Source organism: Rhineura floridana, chromosome 9 (genome assembly GCF_030035675.1).
Source record: "Rhineura floridana isolate rRhiFlo1 chromosome 9, rRhiFlo1.hap2, whole genome shotgun sequence".
In the NCBI taxonomy this organism is placed as follows: domain Eukaryota; kingdom Metazoa; phylum Chordata; class Lepidosauria; order Squamata; family Rhineuridae; genus Rhineura; species Rhineura floridana.
Window position 1 is genome coordinate 70556464 of NC_084488.1, and position 26949 is coordinate 70583412.

Genomic DNA, 26949 nt, shown 5'->3' on the forward strand with positions numbered 1-26949 from the left:
ACTGCCACAATAAACCATGAAAACTGAGCTCGGTCTGGACTAACAGTTCCTAAGGTATAAAAATAAGCCAGATGGCAACATTTATAATAACTGTCTTACAGAATGCATCGGGTAAGACTACATTCTGTAAACTGGCCTTCCACTCTGTTTCCTGTAAGGATAGCTACATTCACCTCTTTATATTTTAAAGGACAGTTCTGTAACGATATCAAAGACCATATGGAGAAGCATCTGGTATTTTCCATTCTATCATGTGTTTTTACAGCAAAACTGACAGCACAAGAATTTATTACATTTATATCCCACCTTTCCTCCAAGGAGCTCAAGGTGGTGCATATGGTTTTTCTCTCCATTTTATCTTCACAACAATCTTGTTAGGTAGGTCAGGCTGAAAGGCTGTGACTGGCCCAAGGTCACCCAGCAAGCTTCATGGTGGAGCGGGGATTTGAACCCTGGTCTCTCAGGTCCTAGTCCAGCACTCTGATCACTACTATTTGTTTATAATCTGTGAAGGGAAATAATTTTGGAAGCACAATGTATTTATGTTGAAAGTACCTAAACTATAATGTGAATTAACTTGCTCCACCTCACTGCAGATGTTACTTGCCATCTCAGTTTCACAATGTGCTGGATCCAAGATGCCCTGTTGCATCAGGAATGCGTCTTATGCTGGAATACTGTATGAGAAAGAACCAAATATAACCATCTTTCACAATTTCTTGTGGCTGTATAAGTGCTATAGAACCTACCTCACACTGTATCAACTTTTGTGTAAGGTCTTGTTCAAGTGTTAGGACTTGTGGAGTTCACATGATGTACCATTCACAGATACACATGTCTACACATAAGCACCACTGAGTTCAATGGGACTTATTCCATGGTAAGTGGGTACAGCAGGGATGGAAAAGCTTCAGTCCTTAATATAATGTAACGCAGAAGGAGAATAGCTTTCCCCCTATCCATTCAATGCTAGGTTACCCCATGGGAATGCAGCCCTCAGTAGGGAAAACTTCATATTCTCTCCTTTTAAGTCACAAAGGGATTAAGATTTACAGCCATTTTTGTGGTTTAATCAGTTTTGGAGATTGTACAGGACATTCCTACACGTGAAGAGTCAGAAGGCAAGTGCTCTGCATTTACAGAGATGGGTAGGGAACCCTTGACTCTCCAAATGGTGCTGAACGAATCTTCCATCATTCCTGACCATGTTTGCCAAGGCTGATGGGAGTTGTAGCCATCCAGCTCTTGCTGGACAACAAGTCTAAGCCAGGCTCTCCTGCAGTTATAAATATTAATGGCAAGTGGACAGAGGTCTCTTGGTTCAGATTCGGACTTGTCCATGCTGTTCTAAGAACCCCCCCCCCCCAAAAAAATGTATATGCGATGTAGGAGGTGAAAAATATCAGATCTTGCAGCCCATGTGTGGTTAGGCACTCTCTTCCTACTACATATACATCTGTAGAAATAGTATCCACAGTGAAGGTAACAAGCTCAACAGCCCTTCCATGCTTGATGGAGCTTGCCTCAATTTACTCAGGAAAAAGACGTCGTTCAGTGCAAGTTCTGGAATATTTTAATTAACTTACATTTGTGTTATATAGTCCTTTACAAATCCAAAATAAAAGGTGTTACACTACCAAAATTTGGTCATTCAGCACAATGTTCACTGCAGTATGGAAAAACTACCCTATTGTGCATTCTACCCTTTTGGCCCACAGTGTTTGCATACAGGGTAACCGTGCTAAGTATGAACAGGCAGTGGCAGCTGGTGGCTCCATGTCAGTGGAAGTAAAGCACCTTGGACATCTTGAAAGTTTGGACTAAAACCCAAAGTGGATTTCACTGACATAGAGCCACAAGCTGCCACTGTGTATGGGGCACTGCTCTAGGTAAATGACCTCAAGGTCTTAGAATGAAGATCTGTATCATTTGTTATCAAATTGGTCCTCCCAACACAGGAAATAAGAGCAGAACGTCTTCAAACCCGGAGATGGCAAAAAGATGAAGCATGCCTCAAATAACTAGTCAGGTTTTGTTTTTTACTGTCACAATAAGGTGTTCAATGACAAGTATCTTCCAAGGATATAGTTGAAAATAAAACCATTAGTTCTCCATTCATAATCTCCCAAAGTCTTCAGGAGCCCATTTTAAAAGGCCACTGCATAAACACTGTATATATTTTTTTAAAAGCCCACACTCATACATCCAACTATTTCCACCTCTCTATAAAAGCCTGTCGGGATCTTCATTAAATGTGAAGTCACATACTAAAGACAGATGGTCTGAGGGGTAATTGAAAGATGGTAGCCTGTTGGGTCCAATTTGTTCCTCAGTCAGGAGACTGAGAGCAGCATTTGCTTTTAAGGCATGTTGTGAATACCAAATGTAATCCAGTGTGTGCTTGCACTCTCCAGAGGGACGGATCTTCCATGTTGTGTATGAAGGTTCTGACAGTCCATCAGTACTCAGCAGCTTATAAGCACTGTTTAAGTTCAGGCTGGAGTTTGAGAATTCCTCGTACACCTCTTCAGTGGGCTCAGCGTTGAAATCGCCACAGACAATGAGTGGGATCTCTGCTTCTTGGGTGATCCTTTTCAGGTTCTCAAGAAGATCGGACCCTTGTGCAGACCTAAATCTCTCCCAGCCGTTGCGAGCTTTCAAATGTGTAACAGCAATGCAGAATAGTTTGCCAGTTTCGTGACATTTCAAGGTCTGAGCAATGGCAACTTGGTTGGTTTTTAGCTTCATTGCAGTCAGCCTGATGTTGGTGCTGTTAATGAGAGTAAATCTGTCCTTAAGAAAGAACAAGGCACAGCCATCAGGCCCATTGTTACACTCCACATCTAGACAGGGAGACCATGGCTTAGGGAAGAAAGTACATTGGTAGCCCAGCCGACTGAGTAGTGGCTGAAAGGTATCAAAGTAGTGGTCCACTTCTTGTAGGCACATGATGTCCGGCTGATACGCAAGGATCTCTTCTAGAATGAGGCATTTCCTTTCTTCCCACCTCAGAGCTTCCATTGGGCACTGAACAAAGTTGTCCTTGCCTTCCCCGAGAGCTGGAATGAAAGCAATACATGCGTAGCAGTTAAAGAAGCCTAAAATGGGGGGGGGAGGGTTAAAGTTCTGTTATTCAGTATCTCTCTTGATTTCCTTTATTTTCTTTTTGTATTATTCCTGTTATCATTTTTTTACTATCCAGTTACCAGTGTTATCCTTTCAGCCTGTTTTTATGTTTGTTAAACTTTTAGGAATGTGTATTCAGTGAGGAAACTGTTCTCATTTGAATGTGATTCTGGGTTTTGTACTTTGCACTTAATTTTTAAGTGTTTTTCTTTTCCACAATTTGTATCTTTTTAAAATAAAAACTTAATTTGAAAAACTGGATAGAACAAATAGTCTAGAACAGGGCTAGGAAAACTTGTCAGCCCAGAGGACCATATCCTTGGGTCCCCCACCCCCAGCAAGCCACCCACCTGACAGACTCATTTTTCCTTTGCAGAATGGCTTGAGTTCATGCCACGCCATACAGGAAGATCCTAGCCAATTCCAGTGGGCTTCAAACTTTGCTTTCAGCAGGCATTGGCCCCTCTCTGGAACTTTGAGTGGAACCAGTCTCGGTAGACCTTGCAATTGGTGCCAAATTTAAACGGCATCGAGTACAATCCCCGCTTGCCAAGGAATAATCAGAAGCACACTTCAAGGCCCCCAATTGTTCCTTTGCAGCTCCATCTTTAACTGCCCCACACACGATGTCACATGTGGCTATCCTAGATGTTTTATGGACATATATGGCTTTTTTCCTTTATAATTTCAATAATGATTTCTTCTGTGTTTTTTAAAGAAATATTTATTTTACTAAAGTGACATAAGGTCTACATTCACACTACACATTTAAAACTCTATTATTCCACTTTAAGCACTCTTGACTTTCCCCAAAGAATCCTGGGGACTGTATTTTAAGGATCCTGAGAGTCGTAAAAAGACACCCCCTCCATTCCCCTCTCTCAGAGCTACAGTTCTGTGGGATAAGAATCACTCTTCCCAGGGAACTCTGGGAATTGTGGCTCTGTGAGGGGGATAGGGGTCTCCTAATAACTCTCAGCACCAGGGCTGGCTCCAGGCATGCCAAGGCCCTTGAGCATCAGCTTGCCCTGGGCCCCCCACATCTGTGTTGTGTGTGCGTGCAGCCCCCCAAGCCCCCCCACCTACCTGTCTCCTGTCTTTTACATTGCCCTTAACGAAGATGGTGGCCGCGGTTTCCCTAAGGGGATGATGCCTCCACCGCCATCTTTGTTGATGGCACGCGTGTGTGCTACACGTGCGCATCTCTACCATCAACTAAGATGGCGGCAGGGGCTTCGGTAGCTTAGGAAACCACAGCTGCCATCTTTGTTAAGGGCAATGTAAAAGACAGGAGCCAGGTAGGTGGTGTGTGTGTGGGGGGTGGATTGTGGAAGGGGAGCTGAGGGGGCCCCTGTAGCTCCAGGGGCCCTCGGGCCAGTGCCCCACCTGGCTGCCCTTTAGAACCGGCCCTGCTCAGCACCCTTAACAAACAATATTTCCCAGGATTCTTTGGGGGAAGTCATGACTGCTTGAAGTGGAATAATAGTGCTTTAAATGTATTGTGTGAATGCAGCCTTGGTGTGGGATGGGCGGGCATGGCTTTGGCCTTGTGGGCCAAATTAAGATTCCTGCCAAGCCTCATTAGGCTTGTGTGCTAGAGCTTCCCTGCCACTGCTCAAGAACAGCAGCTCATCTTATACTGAGCATTCCAGGCTACAAATGGGGAACAGCTTATCTGAATGATCCTAAATATAGACTTGTGCAGTCTTGTTCCTCATTGGGTGGGTCTTTAAGATAGAACCAGACATAGGTCCAGGTGCAATGCCACTCATTTAATGTTTAGTCCTTTTCACTGTTCATGGATATATCAGATTATCTCATGATACACAGTTGTTGAATGGTCCGAGATATAGATCTGGCTTCAACTGGAAAATGCCAATTTTTACCAATAAGAGGAACGTCAAATCACTGTTAATTAACCAACTCCTAAGAATGTCCAACCCACAATATTTTAATTTTATATTATAATTCCATTAGGCACCGATTCTGGTTACTCAAATTTCATTATAAAATTTGTCTACTAGCTGCTCACAATCTCAGACCTTATTCTTATCTCACTTATTAAGTTCATTTTACACTGAGTTATGACAGTCACCCTTTATTTAGTTAAGGTTTATTAGCTTTTATACGTTAAGATTTTGCATCTTTGCTGTGAGAAATTATTCCACAATTCTGTCATGGTTTTGCTGAATCATGCAGGTTGAATCATCCGCTAACTTAGTTAATTTATAGAACTAATCCTCTGTGTATGATTTGTTGTTTTGCTAATAATGTACTGGGAAATTGGGTTGAATTTCTGAGACACATTTGAACCCAGAAAGTGAAGGGGGACCTGCCCAGCATTGTCAAGGAATAAACTTCCTTGGAACAGTTTTGTAAAGTAAGCCCACAAAAGTTACTAGCCTATAGTACTGAAAGCTGAAGCTGTTTGGATGCTAAATTCTAAGTTCAATTCCAGATTTTGCATTCTTTCTGCTCATGCATGGATGTGCAGACCTGCTCTCTCTCTCCCCCAACGAAAACAAAGCACTTGGAAAAAGTACTACCTTTTTCAGGAATGCAGTCAGTTTTAAGAAGCTAACCCAAGCACCATTTTAGCTCTAGGAACACCACCTGTTTGGAAAAATACAACCAACACTGCATTTTGACTCTACAGTGGCTCAAGACGTTTTCTTATCAGGGCTTATACCTTGTGCAAGTATGTTCCACTGCATGACCCTAATGGGTTGGTGGTTTCTGGCAAAGCTGGTCCTTAGGTTCACAAAGTCTCTTTGGAGCCGGGCAGGGCGTTTCTGAAGAACAATCTGGCATTCTTCAAGCAGATCCTTGGGATCTATGGGATCCAGGAGGTCAGGATCTGTCTGTTCCAGATATTCCTGATGTTTGGAGACGACACCAGTACTCCACGTCTTTGCAAGAGTGCTATATAGCCTGCTTGTACTGTTGCCCATGGAATACACTGCAAATAAAGCAAGGAAAGGCTAATTCATGCAGTCATGAACGAGTCAACAGCAATTTTTGTTAGCTAACACAGGGTAAGGTTTTCTTCATGTATATTAAAGCAAATGAATTAACTTCTGGATTTCTCCCCTATGATCCAATACACACAATACAAGAACCAGTGTGGTAAAGTGCTGGACTAGGACCAGGAAGGCCCTGGTTTATACCTTCACTCAGTCATGAAGCTCACTGGGTGACCTTGGGCCCGTCGCCATCTTTCAGCCTACCTCTCAGGGTTGCTGAGATGATAAAATAGGAGGTGGGAGTGAACCCTTGATCCACTCACCATAGCCCTATTCAGCTGCAGTTCCATCATGTGAGGGGGAGAGCAGGGACAAACCCATGGCCCAGCTGGAGGCTGAATGGCTCCAGCAGGGAACCTTGAGTAGGCTCCTCATATGACGTATAAACTTGATCCCTTAAAAAACGTGTGCGTGGCACTGCAAGAATGGCAGCAGGGCATGCAGGAGGGGCAGGGCTGATGCCCCCTCTGCAATGGATTGCAATGGTAAGTGTGTGCGAGAGAATAAATAGAGCTCCTGCTTCCCAAGTTTCTTTTGTGCAAGTTTCTGATACCTGATTATCAATAGCTCTGAATTTGCTGGCACTTTTACTTCAAAAATTAGGTACCGTGTCAGTCAAAGTCCAAAACTGCAAACAAACTAAAAACCAAGTTTTGGTATGGGAGGACGTTAATTTCACTGGACTGTTTCACATGATCCTGCTTCAAAACACACCCACTCTTATAGATAATGGAGGGATGCAAAAAAAAAGTCTTCAAAGCTTTAAAAGAGTTGTTTTGTTTCAATGTATTTTAATACCTGTTATGATGTTTTAAAGAGTTTTTAGTGGTTTTGTTTGCTGCCCCAAGCTCCTGCTGGGAGGAAGGGTGGGATATAAATCAAGTAATAAATAAATAAATAAATTTGGATTATAAGGCATAACAGAACAAAGATATCAAAAATGGGCAAAGGGGAAAGACAGATAATATGGGACCAACTACAGACTTGGAAAAATTGTGCATAATATAACTTTCCTCCAAGTTCTGGCATGCCTTCATTTTACAGGGTAACTCAATTTTTACTGGTTCTCAAGAGTAAATCACTCTTGAACCAGACATAGTTAATAATCTATGACTAGAGAACTACCACACTGTACAAAAAGGTCATGTACAGATAACGTATGTCCCCCAAGCTGAATGTGCACAGTTTCTTTCTTAGATCTTGTAAATCTCAGCTCTCAATTTTACAGTTTTTCACTTATGGGACTTCACTTAGAAAATGCGAACACTTCCTCATGGGTGCATCATCCTGGGAGCAAGGCTTCTGTTCTCACAATCTGTCCAAGCCATGGGAACCTGCTAGTTCCTTCCAGTGTTTTTTTGACTCAAATCCAAAAATGACTTATTTATTTAATTTCATTTATATACCGCCCTAAGCCTAACGGCTCTCTGGGCGGTGTACATAAGAGATAAACAGACTTATTGCATGCTGGACATTTTGTGTCAGACTGTATCATGCAACTTATTCATGCCAATAGCAGCAAGCTACTAAAAGTGTCGTAAAACAAACAAAGAGGGCAGTTTTTTACTAAACCGTCTGGCTCCTTATGTAATCTCTCAGGCCTGCCAGGTTTTGTAATGCCCAAGCTGACTTACCACCGGAGAAAGGCCAAATCGGTCATGAATCCCCTGTGCAGTCTCTTTGTGCATCATTGACATTTTTACAAACACAGAAATGAAAGCTGTTGCAACTCCCATTCAGCTTTATCCACTAAAGAAATGATAAAAAGGAGGGGAGCCTCTGGATTAAAAAGGTTTGGCTAGCAAAACATTATCACCACCAATTAAGGTTGTACTGGAGGGGCTAGGAGCTTTGACTTTCAAAAACAAGCTTAGTCAAGGGGCTGGGGAGTGTCAACCCAGCAATCAGACTGAATGAAAAAAGAGAGCTCCAAAATGCTTATAGGACTGAATTGAGTTTTTAATTTGTTATCTGAAAATAAGTTAGTGTTGTCCTTTTCTGACTTCTCAACTTCATTTTCCACAGAAAACACAGGTCTCAAACATTAATTGCCAATTGCCAATGTTTCCTCACTACTATAACGATTGCAACTTGTGTTTTAGTAGATATAAGATTGCACTCTTAAGTCCCACTGGGTTCTATGGGGTTATTCCCTAGTAAGTGTGTATATGACCGCTGCTTAACTTTCCCTAAAGCTCCCAAATATCAAATATATGAGTAATTTTGGAATTCTCCTCTTGCATAATCAACAGAAAAATGGCAGCTGTGTCTTGAATTAAGATCAGTTTTAAGGGCCTCAAATCACAATCACTACACCCTTTTTAACAGGAAAGAAAACTCTTGCTGCTTATTTATAACCATGCTTCTGAAGACACAGTAAGTCTGTTCTCCTTTGTAACTGTTTATGTTCAACAGTTGCTAGATACAGTAGGAACGCCAGACATCATTTATATAAACTTGTAAACACTTCTAGGGTTACTAGAGTTCTGTTAGTCCCAGAAACGAAACTTTGCAATACATCTAATGAAGACAGAATATTGACTGAGGCTGTTAATTTTGAATACACACCTGAAAAGCTGGAAGAATACATCAACGTGTGGCGTAAACAAGTCTAATGGTGAATCTCACACAGAATAGCCAGACTCTGATGTCATGTGAGCAATCTAAATAGGTTAAACTGGTCTATTGATGACACCTAGTGGCCTCATAGAAAATCATTTCCAATGGAACTCCATTCTCACAATGAACCCTAGCAATTCTAGAAGTCTAGATTTAAAAATTGCTTCTTGCATTTTAAGTCAATGTCACCACATGCTGACAAAAAAAAGGCCACCTTATGGTATGAAACACTTGTGCCATTGCAGGGTGGGTTTTTTTGGGGGGGGGACTATTCTCTTCCTCACCCACTCACTGTCCCTTTTGAGAAGACTATGACACACAGGCTGCACTTCACATTAGCTTCCCTTAACAAGAAATGCCCAGCTTCTACTTGCTCTTTGTACAGTGCAACCCAGACACCTTTGATCAGTATCATGAGAGCAGCACTCTTGCTCAAACACCTTACAAGCCCCCTTACGCAACCAGCCTCCAACATGCCTTTTCCTCTTGAGGACTTCAGTGAGTAAGCAGATCTTCTGTTATCAACGCCCTTTCAGCTAAATTCATTGGACCCTGGCTGAGAAGGCACTTTATAGGCAAATGAGGAGAGAGAGTTATGACTTCAGCAATATATCCAGGATTGGAATGTGCACTCTAGAAAGCCACTTACTAGTTTACAGTAAAATCCTAGGACGCAGAAACAACTCCTGCTGAGTTCAATGGGGCTTAATTCCAGGAAAGTGGGTATATGCTTCCAACATTAAATAAATAGTGCTCCACCTTTTCAAATATGGAACGGTGCCTTTGCCTCAACTTGGAACACAGGAGCCACTTCTACAAAAATAATAATTACAAAACAATTGCTATGTGTCCCTCTCCATTTCTTTTTTCCAGTCCTACACAGGAAGTTGCCTTATGTTGAGTCAGACTATTGGTCTATTTAGCTCAATATTGTCCACACTGACTGGTAGCAAGCTCTCCCAAGATTTCAGACAGGGGTCTTTTCCCAGCTCTAGCTGGAGATGCCGGGGATTGAACCTGGGACCTTCTGCATGCAAAGCAGATATTCTACCACTGAATTACAGCCCTTCCTCAAAGCTACACTCCTCTCAAAAAAAGGTTTTATTTATACCCGCCACAATGACCTAAAACTTAGTAGCACCCCTGGTATGATCCACTTCTGATAAGGACAAAAGCCACTTGTGACTGGGTCCCAACTCAACAGTTGCAGATGAGTGACCTAAATGACAGACTGCTTTTATTTTGATCAAGCAAAGCACTGAAAGAACTTAAGAGGACCTACCAGAATTCCCCAGATGCCAAGGCCCTACATGTCATCCCATGCAGCAAATAATATTGTTCTGATTTAGGGCACAATCCTATGCACTAGTGCACAGCAAACAACATCAGAAAAGCTCTGAAAGGCCATGCATGTTACTTGGGCATTTTCATCGATGCTTCTCCCTCATTGTCTTTGAGCTGCTTCCTTCCCTTTGCATAGGGTCTGCTGTTAAAACTCATGCCACCCTGGGCTCCTGCTGGGAGGAAGGGTGGAATATCAATCAATCAATGTTTTCTGGTAGCAACAGTGCAAAGGTACAAAGAGGATACCTGCACAGGATTGCATTTGATCACATAGCTGTCTTTCTTCTCCCCCCTAGCCCAAGATCTTTCTTGTGCAACTGCAATTACAGATTCATGCTGAATCATCCTGAGTTGCTGTAATGTCCTGGGGGTGCTTTTCTACATTGGTTAGCAATGCAGCTTGCAACCTGATCTTAGCTGTTTTCTGCAATTCATGGTGCTTAGCTCAATCATACAAATGGACACATCTCTGACATTGGAAATGGCAATATTCAAAAGGGGGGCATTTCAACCACCCAGGGCACTCTATATGTGACCTCAGAGTGGCCGTTCTGGAACAAAGAAACTTTAAAGGGAGAGTGCAATGTGAAAATACTGAATTATTATACCTCAAGACATTCAACGGAATCATTGTAGACTGAATGAAAGCAAAGGATTTTTAGCAAATTATATGTAATTAGTTTACCAATACCAGAATGCCTGCATTGTCAACAACTGTTTTGTGAATTGCCACTCTTAAGCATGTAATTATCACCATCTGTAGTTTTCTGCATTTCATTTCTCTCTGACCTCACTGTTTACAATTCCCTTTTCCCGCAAACCATATGCATATGCCTACAGTTTAGGATAACAGTTCATGCTTCTGGTGAATTGGATTGTAGTCCACAAGAGGTTTGGTTAGTTTCTAAAGTGCCACAAGACTCTGCAAGAGACTAACATGGCTATTCCTCTGGAAATATACTGCTTTATTAACACTGCTGCATTGCCACAGAACATGCTGCTGCAGCAGCAGCATATATCCTCAGCAGAGCACAGCTATTTTCCAAAGAACATATATATTGCCCTGACGGATCAGCCAGTCAGATCTTCCTCAGAAGCCTTAGAAGCTCGGGCTTTCAAAACCTTTCTTCGTAAGGAAGATACTCCATTCCATTGCCAGTCCACTGAAATTCTTCTCGTATTGTAGACTGCTTATCACATTTGATGTACTTTATGAGTAGTTCCCACATCTCTTGCTACCTGCTCTTCATTTGGGGATTTTTATTATCTGCTTACTGTGTTATAACTTTACGTCTGGGTAGTCAGAGTTATAAAGTTTTGGGCTAAGAAAAACCCAGGAACTGAAGAGTGTGGAAAGTCTACCAAGACTGAGTGACTTCTATTCTATCTAACCTTGATAAAAAAGAATGCAGCTTCCAAAAGGACAGGGAAGTTGCTTAATCATTCCTATGTAAGCTACAGCAAGTTACTCAATAATGCTTATGTAATGACAGCAGATAGTTAACACAGAAAGCTGATATGGACAAATCAATCCAGCACTCTTGAAAGGATGTGCTCATACCAGTAACTGTCAGAGCCACTGCACACATTGCATGTTTAATAGGGCAATCCTAAAAGCATGTTTACTCAGAAGTAAATCCCACTCAGCTCAATGAAGTGTACTCCCTAGAAGTGTGCCTGGGATTGCAGCCTAAATTATACTCATAAGTCGGTGTAGTAAATTCAACAGCTGTGCTACTCTAAACCTGAATGTGCCAATTCTGAGCATCTTGCATTGCAATGGGGCAGCTGAATGTTCTGAGGATGACTCTGCACTCCTGGCAAACATTGGATTATAACTAGGTTTTATAAAACCCTGGAAACAACAAGGACGTTCCCGGCTTCATGAATCTTACAGGGTCCAATTGGTTCCCAACCAAACAATCCTTTAGCTGGACATGACATCTTAAACCCAAGTGCATTCATATCTACTGTTTTGCCTCCCTCTTTTGGGAAAGGCTGATGAATGAAGTGCTTGGGATCCAAGAAGCACGCTGACATTCTTGGTTTCATTGACCTCCAACAGCCCCATTTAGATTCTGGGCATGACACCAGTCTTTGCCTTGAAATCTACAGAGGTACTGCAATGATCATAACATGTTGATGTCACAACGCTAAGACCAGGTGGGTGTTTGCAGGATTGTTCTTGGGATGTTCCACTTCTGGGCAAAGATATTTTTTGGGGGGAGGGAGGGGCTGTTGAGTGTTCAGCTGTGCTTAGGATCAGGGTGTAACAATGCTGAAATCTTTTTTTAAAAAATCATTCTTATCATAGGTGGATCTAAAGCAGGGGTGAGGAACCTTTTTCACCCCAAAGGCTCTCATTCTCACATGGAAAACCTTAAAGGAGGTGTCAGTAGTAGGCATGGCCAGATTTAAAAGGTGGGCAGGGCCAGTGGGCAGTACAGATGCAACTCTTACCCTTTACAATAGGCTACATTACACAGCCACGTAAAAGTCAGAATAGCTTAAGCATACACACACCACATCTCTCCATCCAGGTAAGCAAGAAACATGATCACAGTTCAGTGATAATGTAAAAGCATTCAAGGAGCGCATGGAGCAGGGCCTGTGGGGTGTGTGGCCTGTGGGGTGTTTCAAGGGCCAGACAGAGAGGGCTGCAGGGCCACATTTGGTTGGTTTCCCCACCCCCCAGCCTAATGGGATCGATTTAAGTACAGAAAATTTAGCATTTCAAACAAATATGAATGTCATGGGTGGCATTCAACTAAGTCATACTCAAGAGTAGACTCAATGAAATAGATGGACTTAAGTTGATAATGGTTAACTTAAGTCCACCAATTTCAGTGAGTCTATTCCGAGCATGACTTCATCAGATACCACCCCATGTATGTGTTAAAAAACAAAGAGAAAATCCATTACAGTACTTCCTGTCTGAAATGAAAAAGCTGTCTTACACATTTCTCTCTTTCTCCCCTCCCCGGCTATGATTTCACAAGGACCAATAATGTTCCACAAAACTAAGCCAAAAGACCTCTGCAAACTACTTTGAAGCCCTTCACTAGTTTTGAGTGTGAAGATATTGAATGTGTGGAAACGTTAGGATATTGAAGTACCTCTGAAAAACTCTCATCCAGTCAGACGACCACAGGAAACCATCTTGCATCAAGTCAGGCTACTGGTTCATCAAGGGCAGTATCGTCTGTACCAGGGCTGTGGAACCTTTGGCCCTCCAGATGCTGTAGGACTCCAACTCCCATTAGCCCCAGCCCCCACGGCCAATAATCAAGGAATGGGAGTTGCAGTTAAGAAACACTTTGGAGGGCCAAAGGTTCCACAGCCCTAGTCTATATTAAATGGCAACTGCTGTCCAGGGTTTCAGACAGACCATCTTTCTCATCACCAGTTACCTGATCCTTGGGATGCCAAAGGCTGAACCTGGGACCTTCTACCGCTGAGCACTGTACCTTATCCCTGAGCTGTAGCCAAGGTCATAGTGATATGGCAATTTATGAGTAGAGGCACATAAAGGAGGAAGATAAAAAGTAAAGTTGATCCACAGTTCATAGGCCATGTACTCCAAGGTAGTGCAAATGGATGTATATAGGACTCCTCTACAGATAAAAAGGCTCGTGACTGAAGCTTCCTTACAGCAAGCCAGATGATCCTTCCCTCTTTTTTTACATCATTTGCGGAGAAGCATGCCAAAGAACAATCTGCTCTCTCTCCATTTGTGCAGCAATGTGGGTGAGAAAGTGACAAGAAGCATTCACTCCAAACAGCCAGATTTTCACAAGTATGACTCAACTTCATAAAAACATAATATTCCTCAAACTTAAGTTACACAAGAGGCAGACTTCCATAAAAATGATGTAAAACTGAACACATGAGTTTGAGGGTTTCCTGTTTTGAACACTTTTTTCTGAAATTATTAGTGGTCAAAGAATAAGCACATCCTCACTTTACACAACAGACACACTTTTCAGTGATGACAGCCCACAAGAAGATATTACATTCCCTGCCAAAAGGGTCCCTAAACTCTTGAGGGTATCCTTGAGTAACTTCTTGATGTAGGCATATAGAATACCAGCTGCTGAAGATCGTAAGCGGAGAGAGTACTATTGCACTCAGGCCTCCTTGCAAGCTTCCCATTGGCATCTGGTTGGCCACTGAGAGAACCAGGATGCTAGACTAAGTGGGTGTCTGGCTAACCCCAGTGGGGTTCTGGTGAATTCTTAGATGCATTCTTGGTGAATGACTGAGCTACCCTCAGAAACTCAGCAGCGCATAGGCTCAGACAGGTTAAAGAGAACCCAATATCTTTCATCGTAGACAGCAGCCACTGATAGCCTTATCCTCTATGAATCTGCCTAATCCTCCTTTAAAGCCATCCAAGTTGATGGTCATCACTGTCTCTTGTGGGAGCAAATTCCACAGTTGAAATATATGCTGTATTTTGTCTGCCCTGAATGAACATTCAGCTTCATTGGATGTCCACTAGTTCTAGTGTTATGAGAGGGGGAGGAAAACCTTTCTCTACCCACTTTTTCAACACCGTGCAGAATTTTATACACCTCTATTATGGCTTTCCTCACAGGGATGTTGCTCCACTCTCTTGATTGTTTTGGTTGTCCTTCTCAGAAACTTATCCAACTCTACCATATCCTTTCTGAGGTGATGCAACATTTTTAACCAATACTTTTGACAACCTGTGTGACTAGTGGCTTACAAGTCAAGACAAATTTTATTTGCGTAAAGCCATTCATCATCGTGCAAATGGAAAGACACACATACACAGAGCACGCAAATCAGCTGGCAAAACACAACAGAGGGGGAAATGCATGACAGTTTACCCCAAGTGGTCTCCAAAGCATCACATCACATTTTGCAAAACAAATGTGCACCTAGACCCAGGGCAAATATGGCAATCTATTACTTATCTTCCTCCTTCATATATACCCTTGTAGATATCCTCAGCATCATTTTGAAAATGATAGCAATTCTCTTCAAAAATTGTTAGCAATTCTCTTCAAAAATATTTCCTTAGGGCAAGTAGATAAAAAGCAGTATAATAGACACTTCACAGTATCATCTGCTTTTCCCTGGGGACAAATACATCAAACAGCAATTAACAGGAACTCTGGCATATTTAGAGGGGAAAGCCATCATTTGAAATCCCAAAGCAGCACTCGCTTTTCTCAGAGCGGAGATAATTCAGAGGAATAATCAGGGAGGCCAAAACCTATCTTAACATGGGCGTAAAACTGAAAATGTTGCTTACTGGGTACGTAACACATGGCTCTCATGAGATCCCATCCACCGGCTTAATGGGAAAAGCAGCTTTCAATAAGTTAACCGCCAGTCTTTTTTAATGGATTGTCTTGAGTTCATTAGTTCACTTAATGATGGGGTTGTTCAAGGACTCCTAGCTTTTTTTTTTTTTTTAAAGTAGAAGTCTTGGGTCTGGCATGTGTCCAATCTTCAATCAATACAGAAGCAGAGCCATATGGATTCTGGATAGAACCCCACCCTTTAGCTTAGCATACTGGTGGACCAGAGACCTGGTGTCAAATCCACCTTGGAAAACTCACTTCCATGCACTCTCGCTTATCCCAGCGTAAAATGAAACTGTGACCTACCTCACAAGGATGCTGTGAGGACTAATAAGCTAGTGAAAAAATGCCATAGAGATAAGTCAACCATCTATATAAGATAAAATCGTTAGCTGGCATACATCCCTCTAGCAGTCCTTGCTGGAACAATCAACTCCCGTTCCCCCGCGGCGCCTAATTAGAACACCCGAAACCCATGGAACCTTCGGCCCCCGAGGGTTCTAAGCACTCACCTGCTTGAGAATTCGCCGCCCCGGAACTGACAGCTGCAGAACAACCGCAATGGGGGGCAGCGGCGGAGGAAGAGGCCAGGAGGGCAGGCGGAGAGAGGGCTCTCTTCACCGGGGCCGGAGATCGAAGCAGCCGGGTCGAGGAGGTGGCGGAGGAAGGAGCACAGCAGAGGTTAGAGAGGGCCGAACACAGGGAGCGGGCAGGGCTCTGATACATAATAACGCTACCTTCGGTAGACCAGACGAGGACGACGGAAGAACCGGGGGAAAGCCTCCCCGGGAAGACGAAAAAGCCGAGCTGACCTGCTGCGTAGCCTCGCCGGCTTCTTCTTGCCTGACGGAGCCGGAGAAGAGACACTCGCCTTGGAAAAAGAGCCGTAGCAGTTACTGGAAGGGAAATCCCAGGAGGATGAGAGCTCGCTAGTCTGTTCAGCACAACCACGCGGGCAGCGCTCACTGCAGCGGACGGGAACTCAAGCAGCAAAAGGGCTGCTCACGCCTCCAGCCGGCACTGACGCAAGCGGGCCGCTCCCAAGTGCAAGCGAGGGGGGTGCGGGAAGTGCGAGTCGCCTCTTCTTCCCCGCCCGCAAAAAAGCCCTGCAGGTCTTTCTCCCAGCCACGCTCTTCGATTAAACAGACGTGCGTCGACTAACGTCTGAAGCAGGGGTATGGAAACGCGACTTTCCACGGGGGAAAGCCTCGGCTGGACTTAGTTCACTGCGCGCGCGCTCCCCCCGCGCACAGCATGGTCCACTCCGGTTGCGGTAGCCGCACCAGGGTTCCCAGAAAGCTCCTGCTCTTGCTGACGTCACGATTAACGTTCTTTCACGGGGCGAGGGCGTTGACAGGGAATCGCCTCCTTCTCAGCTGTGTCGTGGGGCAGGTGGTGGCAGAGGCTGACACCAAGGGATCCTATCCCTATCGCGTTCTAACGCGTCTGTTTTGAAGCCGCCCTTTCCTCTGATTAAGGCCGCCTCGTTCGGTTTAACAAGGGACGGTGTAAAAGACGGAACGGAACAGGCCAGAACGAGCCCTTTATATAAGAAATTAATGCCAAAAACACTGGGATGTGTTAGAGACACTTGAGAACAACATTTAGGAACAAAAACCATTTAGATAGGATTTTATTAACCCTTTAACAACCAAAATGCCCTCTGCAACAGAATGAAACAGCCTGGAACGGCGACTTCCCAGCCAGCCAGACCTCCGAAATTCACCAGTCCCACGTGACTACATGGGATGCGTGCAATAAGACACAAAACTTCCACATAAGCCACGTTCCATGCAATAATACATCTTTCTGAACAGAGCCCAGAACAACATCTGAACCAGCCAAGTCAATCAAATGCACCAATCATGCATAACTGTATGAGTCAATGCTCTGGGCCACAAGCTTTCACAGCAACCACTTTCACTTGCATACACACAAGCAAAGATTTGTGCTATGTGCTCCAATTGTTTTCAATGGTATATAGCCAAATATAACTTCAGTTAATTTAACAGCAGAGACAAATTTCATTTGATGTCAAATTTAAATTGGTACTGCTGAAAGTTAAGGGCACACTCCTGTATTTTTGTGAATACTTTGATTCTCTTATGTTACTGTAATATATATTAAAGATGACCTTTCATTCCAATGAGCGGTAGTGTTTATTTATAAATTGTATAGTCATCTACACAAAACATCCTGAATGAAATGTTGATAGTATGCAAATTTAACTGCAAAACAAATTGCTCCAATAAATATTATTACTTAGTTGGCAGCTCTAGTAATTATTAATGAGGTATGTGTGTGAAAACAATATAGTACATTGTTGTTTTTCTTTCCTAGCAAGGTTTTTGTAGTAAGCTGTACTAGTATTGAATGCAACTACAGATAGCTTTTGGTGCTAGAGAGTAGCTGCAGTTTACTCTTCTTCCCACTAGGGGCACTATAAGATCTGCTGGTCTCTGCAGAGACAGGATGATCCCTTCTTTTTTCAGACCAAAAAAGGCAGCAGCCCAGTTATGCTATATTTATACTGTGGAGGTGGCTCAGTGGCAGCAGGTAGTGTCTTCTCTCATTACCTACAGCAGAAAAGCCATGAGTAAAAGCCAGCTGACTTGCCCCTCCAATCTCTCTTTCTCTCTCTCTCTCCTGTTCACCAGCCATTTGCAACCTGGTAGCATCACCAATAGTGCTGCTTAGTGGACCTACAAACAGCAAGAAAGGGTATTGCTGATCACCCCAGAGGTTCCTGGGTCATCCTGTGTTATCTCCCATTTCCCAACAAAAGGTGAGGCAGCAACATGTGGGACTGGTGAATTTGGGAGGTCTGGCTCATTGGGAAGTCGCCGTTCCAGGCTGTTTTACGTAAAAGCGTATTATAGCCCGGAACGGGTATTGGAATGTGGTTTTCGTGGAAGTTTTTTGTCCTATTGCATGCGTCACATGTAGTCATGTGGGACTGGTGAATTTCAGAGGCCTGGCTTGCTGGGAAGTCGCAGTTCTGGGCTATTTCATTCTGTTGCGGAGGGCATTTTGGTTGTTAAAGGGTTAATAAAAATCCTATCTGAATGGTTTTTGTTCCTAAATGTTGTTCTCAAGTGTCTCTAACACATCCCAGTGTTTTTGGCATCAATTTCTTTTATAAAGGGCCCGTTCCGGCCTGTTCTGTTCCATTCCGGCTTTTACACCGTCCCGTTTCACAAAGCAAGTTAAAGAAATGCTTCCAATCAATCCCCCCCCACAGCTTTTCAAATCATTGAAGAAGAGCCCTGTTGCTCCAGATTAAAGGTCCATGGAGTCCAGCAAACTACTGTTCCCACAGTGACCAGCCAGATGTCTCCGTTTAGTAGGGAGTGCTACACACCAGCTTCTGTTCCTTCCTATTGTATGTCCCCAGTATCTGGTTTATAAGAGGTGCACTGCTTCTGAAGGTGGAAGTTCTGCATAGCTGTCATGTCTAATGGCCTATGTCTGTCCTGTAGCATATATCTAATTTCCTTTTAAAGCCATCTGAGCTTTAATTATGAATTTAATTAATTAAGCCTGAATTATAGTTAAAGGGGGGAGGAATGCAAACAATGTTACCTGTTTACGGAGTCCCCTGAAACATTGCTGACAGGGGATGTACTTTTTTGGGGGAGAGAAAGGGGAGGCATTTTCACAAAACACATTTCCTCCTTTTTTCAGTTCAGCAGTTACAGATGCCCATGATGCCAGTTTCTCCTATAAGAATCTTTGACTTTAAACAGCCTCACAGCAGTTAAAATTTTAACTTGTAGAACTCAGTCTTCAGGACAGGAAAAACTGCATATATTGAATATTTATTATGCAAAGTCCCATGCTTCTATCAAAAAAATAAGGTAGTATCTCTAAAATGGGCTCATATTCAGTAGCAGGTAATGTTGTTGGGTGGAGGCTCTTGCTTACCTGATCTCTTGACAGGAGAGTCACTGCTGCTAACAGGGAATCGGCAGCAGCAGGTGCAAATGCACCAGCAGAAATGCTAGATTGGCTCTGCTGATGCATTTGCACCATGTTGATTTGGCCACCGCCTCAACCCTCCTGGTAAGCAGCAGCGACTCACCTGCTGGGAGGTCAGGTAAGCGTCTCCTCCCCACCATGCTGTCAGCTAGTACTTATATTGGTTATGTGAACTCAGTACTTACAGTGCTGCCTTTCATGTGACAAATTACCAATGAAAAGGAAGAACATGACCCATTTGGTGTCCAACTCTGCATTTACATTTATGTGATAATGGTAAAATAAAGGTGCAGCACTACACACACTTGCTAGTTGTAAATCCCACTGGATGCATAGGATTGGAGTGCACCATTAATCTGGTATAGTTATTGCGGCCTCTGGCTCTTGATGACTAATCTATTGATTAATGATGCCATTTGAGTTCCAGGAAGGAAAAAAGAATGGAAGTTCACTCACCCAAGACTTGCTATTCATAATCTATATAAAACCAAACAAGTGTAACTCTAAGCTGAGCAGGATGCTGAGACAATGAGTCATATCTACACTGAAGTTACAGAGCATTGTGAAAATTAGGAAATGGAGATCATGGTTCTTATTTTTAGAGATTCTGCTAATCCCCCTATGTGATTTTGATTCATTATGTTGTAGATCAACATTCAAGGATGCATAATGCTAGGCAACAAGAGACAACATTGCACATGGAATTGTTGCTCAGACAGATTTAAAGATACCTTAGGGCTGCTGTAAAAGAGATTGTTTTTGTACTTTAGTATGCTCCATATCACGTATGAATGTTACATTATATTTTACATATGCATGTATGTAGCATTTATTTAGAGAGTTGGTGTAGTGTAGTGGTTAAGAGACTGAGTTAATTAATCAGGAAGCCCTCAGTTCAAGTCTCACCTCTGCCACAAATTCACAGAAAGCCTCAAACTGAGCAATACGGGAGAAGTCTGGAGGATGGCAATGAGAGAGTGGCAATGTGAGTATAGTCACCCCTTGTCTATGGAATGATCTCCCCAGGGAGGCCCACCTGGTGCCAACTTTGTCACTGTTTTAGGCAAGCACTCCCCCCCCCCGGACATTTGGGCAGCACCAATAACTGAATGTTTGTCCTGCTTTGGTGTTCATCTTAACAGGGCCAGCACTAGGCATGACTGGGCCGTTCGTCCCAGGCCTGCCTTGGGCCTGTGGTGCCGTAGCCCAACACCCCCCCATGCAGGTGGCGTGAGGCTAATAAGCCCATCCGCACACCCCTCCTACCTCTTGTGTTGGGTGAATGACGTGCTTCCCTAAGGGGCTGATTCCCCTGCCGCTATCTTAGTTGATGGCAGGCAAACGTGCATAGCATGCATGGCATTCACACTGACGGGAGAGGCTGGTGGGGCGTGCACGCATGCTTATTGAAGCCTACACTGTCTGTATTGGGGGGGTGCCTGGCAGCTCCGTCTCCGTGATGTGCAGCAGGGTTGGGTTGCAGGACCCAATGCTGCCATGAATCATAGAACAGGTGTGCTACCCTCTCACCCTAAGGAGGGGCCCCAGGATGCAACCTGGCTACCCTCTGGTGCCAGCCCTGCATCTTAGATTGTGTGATTTGGTTTAGATTGACTGGGTTTATATGTTGTTTGCTGCTAAAAAAAAGTCTGAAGCAATTTACAAGCAAGTGAAAATACAATGATAACATCACATAAACATATTAAAAACAAATGTAACAATCCTATCATAACAAACATCATTGGTGCTGCCCAAATTCCCAGGAAAGCAAAAGTATCTTTGCCTGGCAGCAAAACAATGACAAGACCGGCACCAGGTAGGTCTCCTTGGGAAGATAATTCTTGGCTAACAGAGAGAAAGCTTGTACTCTCATCGCCACCCTCTGGACTTGCCTCAGAGATAGCACACAGAAAAGGGCCTCAGATCACACTTTCAGAGTCCAGGCAGGTTCATATGAGGAAAAGCAGTTTTAGGGAGCAATCCAAACCCAAGATTTTCCAGGATGAGCAGAGTTTGGAATTGATGGATCGCTAGCTGAGTGGCTGAAGTCCCTTATCCCAGCTCAGCTGGAGATTCACTGCTGTAAGTCCCCCATCCCGGCTCAGGCAGATGAGCCAAGGTCAGGGCAGGTCCCGAAAAAGGGGTGCTCTGGGAGTGTGGCAGGAGCAAGGTGGGGCGGGGAGACTTACCTCTATTCCAAACTCCATTCAGCTCGGTCATGGGACCTAGCAACTCAGCGGAAGTTACATTGGCAAAAAAGGTGGTGTAAGTCAAACTCTGTTTTAAAGGCTTGTTTCGCCTCTCCCAGGCTTGGGCCAGCTCAGCCAGCAATAACCCTGCTCCACTGTGGAGTTTGGGATAGGGGTAAATTAAACCTGCATAATTTATCCCAGAATAAATTATGCTGGCCTCCTATAGTTTGGATTGCTCTGTTAATTAATTAATTACACCTTGGAAACACGTTCTAGAGTGGCTGAAGAAGTTGAAAAGAGGTCAGCACACAATATTTTCTTCCACAAGCTCCCATTTGCCTTCTTACAGTCTGCTTTGTTGCATACCTGTTCAAGAAGACTCAGTAAATTAGATTCAATATAGATGCACATTTATTTATGAGAATGTATGTACACAAATAGTGAGAAAAGGGCAATATACATTGTATGTGTTATTTATACACAGTCTATTGCAGCTGTTATACTTGGTTTACATAGTTTTTGTATTTTAAACTTTGGCAGCTTGGTCTTAACTGCATTTACTCAAAAGTAAATTCAGGCAAGCTTGCTTAGGATTGCGGTCATAGTTTTTGTAGATCATTTTGGATTTTTACCATCATGCCACCTGGCAGATACAAAGTGAAATGAGGGGAACTGCCAGTGACCTCTAACAACATCCAGCTAATAATGCATCTGGCACATATGACGATCTTGGATCTTTTCCCCCTCTAAATTAATGTAAAATAGTGCTTACAGTGGTAGAAAATGCTCAGTTCTGACTTTCAGTTCAGGCAGTTTATTTTTTATGCAGTGCCATCAGGCTATCCCTCCACCCCATGGGCCAACACTGGGACTACCTACCTGTCAACCATCTGCCATCAGATGATTTACAGGTGTGTGGTCCCACCCACCTGCCAAAGTTGTTATATGGGAGGAGATAGTCACCAAGCAGGATTGAACTCTCCATAAATCAGCTGATGCATGTGGTGTTCAGTTCTGTTTCCTGCAGGGTTTGGTTGTGTGAGGCAGTTCCCCCATGGAGAATTCTCTCTTGCACCCAAATCAAGCAAGCTTGAACTCCTCTCACATCAGCTGATGTGCAGGGACTTCAGTCCCGTGTGAGCAGCCAATCTGGCTGGATCTCTATCTGCATATGATGTCAGGTGGGGGGCAAGTGGACGTAGGTTGGGGAAAATGGCCTTGTGGGCCACATTTGGTCCATAGGCCAGAGGTTCCCCACCCCTGGGCAATACAGCAAACTGCCTGAGTTTGCTTCCCCCTTCTTCCCTTTTGCGTTGGGTCTGTATGCCTGAGGGCAGGGACTGTCTAATCAATTATATTTGTAAACAGCTCTGAGGAGCCTTTTTTGTGGCTGAAAAGCAGGATAAAAAGGCTTTGATGTTCTACAAGGGTGCTTTACAGAGTTTTCATGCATGCTTTTCTTCTCAAATATATGCAGGTTAATTTAGTAAGCATTGATTAATTTACTTGGCCATGTTGACAATGAAGCAAGCCAGTTTGTTGGTATAGGACACATTTGTTTTTCTTTTCTTTTTTCTATTAAGTCTGCAACCCTCTACCCATTTACATGGGCATAAACCCCACTGAATTCATTTCTGTGTAGATATGTAATAGGCTTGCACTGTAAAATAATGTTTCAATTTTAAAAGTAAAGTCTGGTGAAGTGGCAGGACTGCAGTCCTGTTTGGGCATTCACCTCCACCTGTTTTCAGAAAGCATGGAGGGAGGAGGGGGCCCTCACACACTTGCCCCCACTGTCCCCATCCTTGCCAGCTGCAGTCTCAAACCTTTGCACATTAAGTGGGAAGATCTGAAGAAGAATCTTCAGAATTGCACACAGCTGAATCCTAAATGCCAGCATTCCCCAATCTGGTACCCTCCAGATAGTTTGGACTGCAACTTCCATCAGTCTCAGTGAACATAGCCACGTGGTCAGGGATAATGACAGAGTTGTAGTCCAGAACATCTGGAGGGTGCCAGGTTGGGGAAGGCTGCTCCATGCATTTGGGAAACGTGCCCTATTGGGGTACTCATTTATGAGGATTCTAAGCACATTCGGCCGAACACCCAAAGATTCCCCCTTGAGACCTCCCTGCTCAATGAGGCAAACACTTGACCGGGCTCCCTTACTGATTTGAGAAGTCCAGCCTGTTTGGAACATCTTGAGGCATCCCATTTGCTCTTATGGAAAAACAATTCTACATGCTTAGCTAGTGTAAAGGAAGTAATTATTTGAACGCTCTGCATAGATTATATATTTTGACAGGAGGAAATATTCCTATGACCTATTTTTCCCCAAGCCACTGTATTTCATAGAATACGTTTAATAACCTGGAACTATTCCTCTGTGGTCATTTCCCAGACAAATCCACATTGGCTGCCAGGTGTTTTCCATTCTTGCTCTATATCAAGACACTATTCACTGTATTGCTTCATTTGAATGGTAGCTACAGCAGTCCTAACGACACACAGGCTGGAGCTTGTGCTCCTGTTATCCTGTTCTGCAGCCTTATTTGCAATTCCTTCCTTAAGCCAGAGATGGGGAAACCTGTGGCTCCCTTACATTGAATTCTCAGCCAGCCCTCATATATATTCACTATAAAGTGAACTTCAAAAGGCTTAGATTGCTTTACAAGTTCTGATGTATATACAAACACTTGTATGAAGGCATGCTGAGTAACATGTCCTGATTAACCATGGGCGACATATTGGCAGGAGTGGGGGGAGATTTCTGTGCTGATTTAGAATTAGGTTTGAATTTTCATTGCACCATGGACTTAGGCAAGCCACTCTCTTAGACAGGGTAGAGGCACGCTTACTGTTCTGCTGGTTCCAGTACATCCCAAACTCTTTTCTGAAAATGGGGACACACAATGCTAGTCAAACTCTGTCTCTTTTTACTATAAAACCTGGTGGGATCAGCTCGAGTGCATTTTTTTAAATTCACTTCAAAGAGTTTTTGCAACTGATCAGCAGATCAACCCACTCCTCCTCCAGGTGTGACCAATGGAAACACTTTGCTGTAGGTGACTAGTGTGCTCATGGCCACCACCTTCCTATCTGAAATATGGAGATAATACTGATGTGCCTTACAGAATTGTTGTAGGGTTTACAAAACAATCTGTGTGAAGCACTTTGATTTCTGAAAATCATTGTGTGCACTCTATCAATCAGTATTTTTTTTGGGGGGGGGTAGCTCATAATGATTGCAAGGCAGTTTCTCCATCTCATTTTATAAGCATCTGAGTGTTGTCTCCCCCTTTCTGAAGACACTGATGGCATTCTAATGCATACTGTTGGCAATGAAGGCAGTTTGGTTTTGTGTACTCCTCAGGACTTAGATAATAAATTCTCAAAGCCCCTTGTGTAAAATGGCTATTTGCACAAATGGCCAGCCCCTTATGACCTCACAGGAGCTAGGAAAGTGCAGCTGTGACTACTCTTCCAGCATAGGGCCACTGTGACATCACAACAAATTATCCAAATACATCAAGAGAGATAGGATAAAAAAAGATGAGAGGACCAGGAGAAGGCTGGAAGAACAAGGAAGTGAGATGACAAAGAGTACCATCAGGAGGGAAGTTTGACATAATTCATAACCTGGCATGTTATCTATCTACCTTCCTACCTATTTAAAAAACAGACACAAACAAAGAAGTAACATGCCATCCACTATAGAAAAGTGGCATCTCTATGGGCTGATTCAGATGACTGACATTCTTCTCTGTGAAGCATCCCCACTGATGCACACACACAGAGGAAGCAACATCTGAGCCAGCAAGTCCATATTTATACTCACTATTTCCAAGTGGCGCTTCACATGGTGACACATTTGTCAGCCACCTTGTTTGCTTGAACTGTCACTGGGAAGTGACACCTGCAAAAGTAGACAAACTTGTCATTTAGTCAAAATGTACAGATTTATCATTTAAATACCTGTTGTAATTAGTATATTTTCTCCCCGATACATACTTGGAAAACTGAAGCACATCAAAGATGGATATTTGCAATGCCAGTTCTAAGCTTTGAAAGAGCCTTGGGTGAGATGACCTCCATGGAACCCACTCAAATGATAGGGAAGGAGGCAGAATGATCCTGGACTCCATTTACCTTTTGGAATGTACCCCTTAGCTACTATTTTCAGAGGTCTATAGAGGGACTTAGTCCATTGATTTCAGTGGGGATACTCTAAGTATGACTTAGCTGGATATCACCAACTATATATATGTGTACACAACAAACGTGCATTTGTGGGAGCAATGGAAGATCATATGTCTCCAACATAACCAGCAATAGTTACTTCATACTTGAGTAACATGGTTTTTAGCCAGACACTCACTGTGGTTCTGATTTTTCACTCCCTTTTAACATTGACCCCTACAGATCATGTCAGCTAACTAAAACTCTTCTTCAGTTAGGAAAAATCTTTCTCTTTCTCCTCTTTCTCTCTCTCTCTCTCTCTGTATGTGTTTGAAGATGAGAAAGAAGAAAACATTTCCAGGAACAACCCCAAGGGTTTCCCCCCACCCCTTTCTTTCTTTTCATCTCTTCAGGTCCAAAGCTGCAGAAACTGGGTCCCAGATTCAGCACAGCAGATAAAATTCTGCCTTTTCTCTCTCTCTCTCTTGGATATATGGGGATTTCATTCTGCCTTAAGCAGAAATTCATTTGTTTTTCTGTCAAGATGAAAGGAAAATCCCCCATGGAAGCAGAAAGGCCAGAAACCAAGTCCGTAGAGCATTATGATGTGACAATGTTGCATTTTGCATGTATTGACTTTTACGATATCAGCTCCCCATCTGGGACTGTATCTGGACTTTTCTCTGTACCTTTTTGTGTGTATTCATCAAATCCCCTGTTGTGTGGCCTTTCCCTCTAGTCTGTCAGTGGTGTGCAGAGAGAATTTTCAGACCAGCTTTTCAAAGATGTCAGTTTGTCAGAAGCCTCTTTAGGACCAAACCAGACATGGAATGTATGCATGCATGTGTTGTTGTTGATGGCAATGGCCCATGAGGAAAATCCTAAGCACACCTCTCCCCCACCCCCATGACTCGATTTCAGTTAAGGAAACATAGGGAGGCTTCCTATCAGAGTTCTGTGAGCAGAGCTATCAGTATGGGTTGTACAGAGGCAGGACCTCTTAAAACGTGACCAAAAAACTGTTGACAGCCTGTAATATTCAGGTGATGTGCCTTAATGGGAGCTGTCTTCTACATTTTGAAAGAAACCCTGCCTCTTACAAAATGGCACTCTCTTCCCTTTGTGAATTACAGAGACCTCATGGTTGTTGCAGAA

General features: G+C 43.4%; 1 protein-coding gene across 2 annotated transcripts; it reads right to left on the reverse strand.

Annotated features, from left to right (window-relative positions):
- Window positions 1–1550: 1550 nt before the first annotated feature.
- On the reverse strand, window positions 1551–16943 carry NOCT (nocturnin). Of its 2 annotated transcripts, none has more exons than XM_061584965.1 (3): window positions 15958–16943; window positions 5816–6085; window positions 1551–3059 (listed from the first exon to the last, which is right to left on the reverse strand). In XM_061584965.1, exons 1-3 carry the CDS (start codon window positions 16169–16171, stop codon window positions 2224–2226), a joined length of 1320 nt encoding a protein of 439 aa, XP_061440949.1. In that variant the 5' UTR covers window positions 16172–16943; the 3' UTR covers window positions 1551–2223. The 2 variants fall into 2 exon arrangements, with proteins under 2 accessions (XP_061440949.1, XP_061440950.1); XM_061584966.1 differs by lacking the exon at window positions 15958–16943 and adding an exon at window positions 8718–8809.
- Window positions 16944–26949: the final 10006 nt, after the last annotated feature.

Excerpts from the sequence above, each read along its gene's own strand:
- NOCT (XM_061584965.1), bottom strand. The coding sequence starts at position 16,171 with ATGTATCAGAGCCCTGCCCGCTCCCTGTGTTCGGCCCTCTCTAACCTC. Across the intron at positions 6,086-15,957 it reads GGCGGCGAATTCTCAAGCAG|TGTATTCCATGGGCAACAGT; the intron begins GTGAGTGCTTAG and ends CTTTATTTGCAG. Across the intron at positions 3,060-5,815 it reads GTGGAACATACTTGCACAAG|CTCTCGGGGAAGGCAAGGAC; the intron begins GTATAAGCCCTG and ends CTTTCATTCCAG.